Here is an 8,736-nt window from a genome sequence, read left to right as displayed (position 1 = left end):
TACTATGGTTCAAAATTTTATTTAATTAATATTGACTTTTTTTTTCTTCAAATTTTTACACATCCAAATTTTTGTATCCTAAATTTTGGCCGCATGTTTATTATTATCTTTTGTTTTTAACATTTTAAAAAGAAAACAAAATAAAAAATGTCAAGCCAATTCTTTTAGTAAGTGTATAAGAATGTCAAACAGAAGGTTGTGGGTTCGAATTCCACTATTTTTTTTAAAGCATGGAAAATCAAATTGTAAAGGAGATTAAAACTATTTTATTGCTAATTATTTTAGTGTTATTTTCTTTCCTTTTGATTTCTTTGTGGAGGACTATAAATACTCTCAATTTCTTCACAAAAGTGATTCACAAAATTACACAATTTCTACCACACACCCACTTTTGTACATAATTCTTCCATCCATCAATATTCTAGCAGACCAACTTCTCTCACGTACAACACACAAAAGCCCACACCAAAAACCTTATTTTCAAGTCTTGCTTGACTTTTTCAAACAAACCACAAAAAACCTCTTCAACTATGATGTATAGGGAGCTTGAAGATATTTAGTGTGTCGGAAATAGGTTCACTTGGTTCAAAGGTAATGGTTCGGCCATGAGTCGTCTTGACAGATTCTTAGTTTCAAAAAGGATGATTGAAATTTGGGGTATTTTGGACCAAAGAGTGGGTGAGAGGGATATTTCTGACCACTGTCATATTTGGCTCAACGTGGGAAGGATCGATTAGGGGCCAAAGCCTTTTCGATTCAACAACGCTTGGTTCCACAACGCTTCCTTTATCCCTTTCTTGAAGGAGGAGTGGGGGAAAATAAAGGTAGAAGGGAGAGGTGATTATGTTCTCTACGAGAAGTTGAAAATTCTAAAATCTAAAATCAGGAAGTGGAATAGACAAGTGTTCGGATGGGTAGACCTTCGAGTGAACGATAATGTTGACAGCCTGAACGTGTTTGATAGAAGGATAGTTGATCAACAAGGTGAAGACATTTTAGCTTTGGTTGAAGATAGATACAAGGTTTCTGAGGAACTCTAGGAAACGTTAAAACTGAAGGAAAGCATGCTTAGGCTCAAATCAAGACAATTGTGGCAAAAAGACGGAGATAAAAACTCTAGCTTCTTCCATAATCAAATGAAGGGCAGGAGAATGAGGAATTTGATTACAGCACTGAGGGGCAGTGGAGGATTGATTGAAGGTGTTGTTGCTGTAAAGGAAGAGGTTAAGAGTCATTATGAGGAGTTCTTTAAAGAAAATAATAGCAATAGGCCTGTCCCTGAGGAATTGTTCTTCAATCGTTTAAGTGAGGAGGAGAGCAGTAGGCTGGATAGTCCTTTTTCGGAGGCTGAAATCAAGGAGGCAGTGTGGGCGTGCGACGGGAACAAAAGTTCAGGGCCTACTGGCTTTTCTTTAGCCTTCTTAAAGAATTGTTGGGAGTTTATCAAAGAAGATATTTTCAAGTTTGCTGGTGACTTCTATAAAGATGACAGGCTTATAAAAGTTGTCTCTTCGTCTTTTATAACTCTGGTTCCTAAGGTTTGTCATCCTCAAAACCTGCTGGATTTTAGACCTATATGTTTAGTTGGTAGCTTGTATAAGATTCTTTCCAAGTTGCTTGCTGCTAGATTAAAAGGTGTGATAGGTAAGCTTGTTTCGATCAACCAATCGGCCTTCATACCTGGAAGATCAATGTTGGATATTGTGTTGTTAGTTAATGAAGTTATGGATTTAGCGAAACAAGAAAAAGAGAGTGCATTACTTTGAAGGTTGACTTCGAAAAAGCCTACGACTGTGTCAACTGGGATTTTCTGCGTTTTATTCTGATCACAGTGGGTTTTGGTTACAAGTGGCTCAAGTGGATGCTCAAGTGGATGGAAAGTTGTGTTTTTACGAGCTATACATCTACTCTAATCAACGGTAGTTCGACTAAGGACTTTAAGTTGGAAAAGGGCCTAAGGCAGGGAGATCCGCTTTCACCGTTCCTCTTCGTGTTGGTTACGGAAGCGCTAGCTGGTCTGATGAGAAAGGCAAAGGAGCAAGGAATTTATAAGGGGTTTAAATGTAATGGTGTTGAAGATATGAGCCTAGTGCAATTCGCGGACGACGCTGTCTTAATAGCAGACGGAAACAGTGATAATTTCTGGGCAATGAAGATAGTTCTGAGGGGTTTCTAGCTTATGACGGGTCTAAAGATTAATTTCCTAAAGAGCAAACTTTATGGTTCCAATGTGAGTGATTGGCTTATGGAGGCAGGATCTTATTTCTTGAATTGCGACAGGGATGAGTATCCGTTTAAATACCTTGGAGTTAAGGTTGGTGTTAGTCCTCGTAAGGTTTCTATGTGGTGGGATTTAATTGTGCAGTTAAAAAAAAGGCTGGCTACTTGGAAAGGAACGCACTTGAATATGGTGGGTCGTGTAACGATGATTAATGCTGTATTGAATGCGATTCCTATTTTCTCGTTATCTTTCTATAGAGCTCCGGATAGTGTGATCAAAGAGATTTGTAAGATCCAAAGTAACTTTCTATGGCATAACTCTGAAGGCAGCCGAAATATCCATTGGGTAAGCTGGAATTCAGTGTGTAACTTTCTAAATCGTGCATTCAGAATAAGTAAAGAGAAAGTAAAAGACAAAAGAGTTTGCAATACACAATTCAATCTCCTTTCTTGTGTATTTTTTTCATCTTCATGTTTCGATGGAGAGGATGAAGATTAAAATTGCCTAGGATATATATTTTTTAAAGACCTTTTAGTTTTGCGAATAAACATAATTTTATTAAGATAATTTTTTTTAAATAGGCAATGATATAAGATATCACACTAGGGGTGCAACCCTTACAACGAGAAAAAAAACTCTAAATAGAGTTGAAGCAATTTAACGGTAGCTTATACAGATGATAGAAAATTGTCCTAGAAGTAGACTCATTATTACACAACCATCTCTAAGAGTAGAACATAATGTTGGATATCACCACTTCAAAGCTAAAGGTAGCATTGTCAAAAATAATGACGTTTTTCATTAACCAAATTCTCCAAATTAAGCCAACCAAATTGAGTATAATTTAATTAGCCCTAGTGTTGGTACTTTTCACCTTGTCTTGAATGCAACCAAAAATCTTAAACTCTTCATAAGAAAATTCCAAGTCTTTTTCCAACCAAAGGAAAATTCTATCCCAAACCGCTTTCGTTACTAGGCATTTAAAGAAAATGTGTTCTAAAGATTCCGGATGATTAGAGCAAAATAAGCAATCGAGAGAGATGAAATTAGACATACCTCTATGAGCCAAAAGGCCTTTTACCGGGAGTCTATTAATGAAAAATCTCCAAGAAAAGATCATAATCTTTGCCGGAATCTTTAGCTTCCAAATGACATCCAATGTTTTGATGATGGAAATCGGTCAAAACTAGATCCTTTGCATTAGACACCAAATTTGTCACACTAGCAACCGAGAATGTACCATTAGGAGTTAATTTCCAATGAAAGTCATCCGAATCCAAATGTCCGGAGCAATACCTTCTAATGCCTCCTTTAATCCCCTCAAGTGATTTCCAAAAACCATACCAACACCATTTGTAGCCATATTGGATATGTTCGGATCCGTCGAGGCCATATGATCAATTCCAAATAAAACATCCGGAGCAATACCTTCTAATGCCTCCTTTAATCCCCTCAAGTGATTTCCAAAAACCATACCAACACCATTTGTAGCCATATTGGATATGTTCGGATCCGTCGAGGCCATATGATCAATTCCAAATAAAACATCCGGAGCAATACCTTCTAATGCCTCCTTTAATCCCCTCAAGTGATTTCCAAAAACCATACCAACACCATTTGTAGCCATATTGGATATGTTCGGATCCGTCGAGGCCATATGATCAATTCCAAATAAAACATCCGGAGCAATACCTTCTAATGCCTCCTTTAATCCCCTCAAGTGATTTCCAAAAACCATACCAACACCATTTGTAGCCATATTGGATATGTTCGGATCCGTCGAGGCCATATGATCAATTCCAAATAGAACATCCAAGTTCCAACTATAAGCACCAACGTACTAGTTAAATTATTTCCTATAGAAGAAAGGATGCAAACAGGTACAGAGGAGGTGCCGATGCATGAGTCAGGAATGCAAACTTTGAGCATTGTAAACGTGTGAGTTGGGAGCAAGAATATAGATAAGAAAGTGGCATAGTTCAGTAAAGGAGCAATAATACCAGATGTCATGGGGGCAAAAGACTGTTTTATTAGTACGACTAAACTCGTTCGGAGAGAAATACTTTCAAAATTTAAATCCATATTTTTAGAAACAAACAATAAGAAAAAATTTAGTTTTTAATTGAAATTATGGCGGTGATTGTGATAATAGAGAAAAGAAACAATTTTATTTATATTTTTTAATTTAAAAAAAATTATTATTAATTGTGTGTAAGATTAGTGTTATATTTGTGTCTACCTAAATTTTCCCTTGTTTGAATTGCCTTATTTACATAAATATGCTTTATTCTGAATCACAACACCCTCGATTTTTCTTCTATTATTTCCTAGCTAGAGTAATTTTCCAAGTTCTGATGAATAATAATAGTAAATTTTCCAGAGATAGTCTTGCACACAAATACCCTTAACATAGGTCTATTACATACATTACATATAAAAGCCTTACAGACAAATACATGCTGAATGAAATATAAAAACTAACATTACCAATGAGAAAAACAGCAATCCAGTGCTAAATCAAGCGGGTGGAGTATTCTCTCTCTTAGAACTTTTGGAGTGTTCTCTCTTAGAACTTTTGGAGTATTCATAACCCAACCAAATTGCGAAACGTAGCGTGAGTAACATAGCTGAGAACAATGAGAATACAATCCAAGCATACATCAAATTTTGTTGAAATTTTTTTGCTCTAATCCAAAGAGGACCTGGAGTAACCATACTTAGTGCAGTTAAGTAGGTCTTAACAAGACTGGTGAGAGTAAGACACATCCCAATTGATAAAAGCCACATAGGAAACCTATGATTCAAACGAAATCCACAAACAAGCATGAGTAACACACTTAGTGATGCAACAAAACATATAGTATTCCAATAAAGGAACTTAAAATAATCATCTGGAAATATAAAGCCTAAGACAGCTTCACCCGGACATAGCTGCAACAACGGATTCGTAATTTCTGTTCCATTATCATAGTATGCAATAACAGAAGAACATGCTATAACATCTGGATTTTTATCTCCATCATCTTTAACCGGCCTAACGCCTCCAGGTGGATTAAGAGCCATTTGAAATGTCATTGTTGCGATGATTGTAGCTGTTAAGCATAAATTCCCTCTCATTTGATCCAACCATTCATTCTTGTTTTTGTAAGCCATCCAACTCCATATTATTTCTACTACTTTTCTCCAACCTTTCTTTGCTTCCTCATTCGTTGACTCTTCAACAGAATTGCCATGGTTATCCACTTCATTGTTCATGTCTCTCCTTCAAAACAACCATTAAATATAAAAGTTGTCAAAAATGAAATCAACATGAAAACCAAAGGAAGTATTGTCTGTTTTATGTGTAAAAAAAAACATGAAAGTCAAAGGGAAAAGATTTACCTATTGAAAATCAAGGAAGCTTAAGTTCTTATTTAACAGAAAAATGATTAAAAAAGTAGTTAATTGATTCTTATTCTCAATCTCCTTCAAGAGATGAAACCTTAACCATTTTATTAAGGTTTATAGTTCATCAGGGCCCATCGTGGTTACAATTATTGATATAAAATGATTTTTACTTTATGTCACTTAGAAAACATTAATTATTATTATTGCTTTTTCTTTACTGCTTTGGTCAGTTGAATGCCAATGGAGACATATGGGATTGGCTAGTGGCATGATAAGTCACCACCACGTCCCTTCATTTTTGTTTGTATATGAAACATGAAAATTTCATCCAAGAAAAATAATGGATATCTTTAGTAGATAGATATATGGAATATAATTTTTAATCATTTTAAAATGTTTGTGTCTAAAGTGAGCTGATTATGTTTTTATAATCGAGAATTTTTGTTTAAAGATAAAATTATTTCTTCGGTAGTAAAAATAAAAAGTCAGGCTAACGAGTACCTCTGGAATAATGATTAAATATTTTAAATAAAAAATATTTTATATATTGAATAAAAATAATATTTTTTTTAAAAAGTTAATTATTTATATTTTTAATATATTGAATACATATATTTTAAATAAAAAACTTATTTTTTAATCTATTAAACAATGCTCAAGTTACCTTTTTAATCTCCATCCGTGAGTATTACCCAAAAGTAAAACTAATTTTACTTAAAGATAGTGTTCAACTGAGAATTGAACGTGTATTATGTCCGAATGACCATGTAATCGATGACATCACCTTTTCAATTTAAAAAGTTAATCCAAATAAAATGTTTTTACTAAAGGATTTTTTTAAATTTATTTTAAGCCACAAACTTATAAACTTTTGACTGTTTATTTATTGACTAGACACTAAGTGCATACTAGAGACTTCTAACATCGATAAGGAATATAACTTTAGCTTTATAAGAGAGGATGACATAATTAATGGTGTTTGTAGGTCGATTTTATTTGATTTCGATAGAATTTGATGTTGAAATCGATCAAAAAAATTAGGATTAATTTAGATTGGATTAACAAAGTTTTAAGATAAAGTCCAAACTGAATCAAACCGAAAAACAACGATTTAGTTTAAGTTTGATTGATTGAATACATTTATAAACCAACGTTCAAAAATATTTTTAAAAAGTTTAATTTTCATCAACTAATTTTCTAAAATAATTTTTTTTTTCTTTTCTTCATATAAGTTAGTGAGTCACAAATAACGTTTCATTTTTTTAAAAGTTGAATACCTCATACTAGTTTTCATAATTAATAATAATAATATGAATTATGCAAATTAATTATTGTTGAGTTAGATAAACGGGACGGTTAGAATTTTAAAAATCTGTTGTCTGAGCTAATTAACATTGAGTTACATTAATTTGATTCAATTTTTGATCGAATTAAAAAATACTCAACTCAAACACGATAATTTAATTTGAATTCTAGTTTGGTTCGGATTCAACAAAACTAATAAACTCTCCTAGACACAATTTACACTACAAAAAATACACTTGATAGTGAGGATTATTTTAAAGAGGTTATTATAAACCTCCCTACATTAATGTATGAGTGACGTTTATACCACTATGCCAAATTTGGCTTTTAGCAGCACACCTACGAAAGCACTTTTGGGCAAAAGCGCTTTCGTAGGTTTCGCTAAAAACAAAATTAAAAAACACGTAAAAAAAGCGCTCTTATAGGAGGGGGTAATGAAAGCGCATTTTAAAATCGCTCTTAAAGGGGGTGTTATGAAAACGTTTTTATGAAGCGCTCTTATAGGTTGGGTTATGAAAGCGCTTTTGAAAGCACTCTTATAAGGGGTGTTACGAAAGCGCTTTTGGTATTAAAGCGCTGATATAGGTGGTGTATGAAAGCGGTTTTGAAAAGCGCTCTGGTAACCCTTTTTAAAATTTATATTTCATAAAACTAAAACACGTGCACACTATTTTTTCAGAAACACGAAAACTCCCACCGTACATTTTCTTCTTCCTCGCTCTCACGTACTCTATGCTTCCTCGCTCTCACTCTCTCCGTCGTGGTCTCAGTCCCTCCGTCCCTCCGTCGTCGTCTCACTCTCACTCCCAAACCAACTAGCCGCCGCCGCTGCTACCGCCGTACTGTGCTTCTGCTTACACAGAATTGGGATTTTATGGTTTACTTGGTCAAAATCAAAATCTTCTTGAATATAGTGTTCAGGTAAAGTCTTCCAACTGTTTTAGTTTTCATTTCATTCATACTTTTCCCACTGGTTTTTGTGTTTGATGGTAGCACACTTTAATTAGGAATGGTTAGTATCATGTTGACTAGTGATAAGTGTCAAAATATCGATATTTTGAGTATATATTTGTGGCACTTATCGATTCTATTCTTATGATTTTTGTAATAAAATCCTAACTTTTGTGTAAATATGTGCATACTTGTGTTTTTGATTCATTTTTATACCAATTAATAGTTTTCCATTCATTTTATAGGTATTCATGCATCTTTGGAGCATTGAGTAATAAAGACCAAAGGCTAAGCTTCAAGAATGCAAATTCTACCAATTCTTCAAAGAATAAGGCTCAAAATAAGGATGATAAAAATCATCATTTTTGTTTCCATTCATTCATTATTGGATAGAGCATTGAATAAGCTTTTCAACGCTTCGAACCGGGCGCAATTCGGAGTTACGGTTCTCGAGTTATGGCGAAAATAAAATCTGATTTTTAGCAGACTCCGCTAAGCGGAGGGAGGTCCGCTGAGCGGAGCTCCAGCGGAGCAATTTTGAGTCCGCTGAGCGGAGGGGGTCCGCTAAGCTGACCTGCTAAGACAGCAGCACGTTAAAAGGGGCAAAAATCACATTTTTAGGTCATGGGTTGGGTATTTTTGAGTCCCAACACCATCAACTTCATTCTTAGATCAAAATTAGCTTAGAAAACAACTTCGGAGGTTGCATACGGATGATCGGGGGTGGATTGAGCGTCGAACGGAGCTGACAAACCGGGAGATTTTCGGTTCATTTCTCTTCTTCTTTGTGTATTTCTCTTTGGTTGGGTTTGTTTGTATATTTACTTGAATCTTATGTATATTTACCGATTATAATGTTATGTTTAACTTGC

The 8,736-nt window shown here is 34.5% G+C and overlaps 1 protein-coding gene across 1 annotated transcript; it reads right to left on the bottom strand.

The window, feature by feature from the left end:
- Positions 1–4,456: 4,456 nt before the first annotated feature.
- On the bottom strand, positions 4,457–5,753 carry LOC131623277 (uncharacterized). The gene is made up of 2 exons (XM_058894278.1): positions 5,603–5,753; positions 4,457–5,483 (listed from the first exon to the last, which is right to left on the bottom strand). Exon 2 carries the CDS (start codon positions 5,474–5,476, stop codon positions 4,739–4,741), a length of 738 nt encoding a protein of 245 aa, XP_058750261.1. The 5' UTR covers positions 5,477–5,483; positions 5,603–5,753; the 3' UTR covers positions 4,457–4,738.
- Positions 5,754–8,736: the final 2,983 nt, after the last annotated feature.

Source organism: Vicia villosa, unplaced genomic scaffold, assembly GCF_029867415.1.
Source record: "Vicia villosa cultivar HV-30 ecotype Madison, WI unplaced genomic scaffold, Vvil1.0 ctg.000060F_1_1, whole genome shotgun sequence".
In the NCBI taxonomy this organism is placed as follows: Eukaryota; Viridiplantae; Streptophyta; class Magnoliopsida; order Fabales; family Fabaceae; genus Vicia; species Vicia villosa.
Note: the sequence above shows the minus strand (reverse complement) of the source record. Positions and strands in the feature narration are given on the sequence as shown.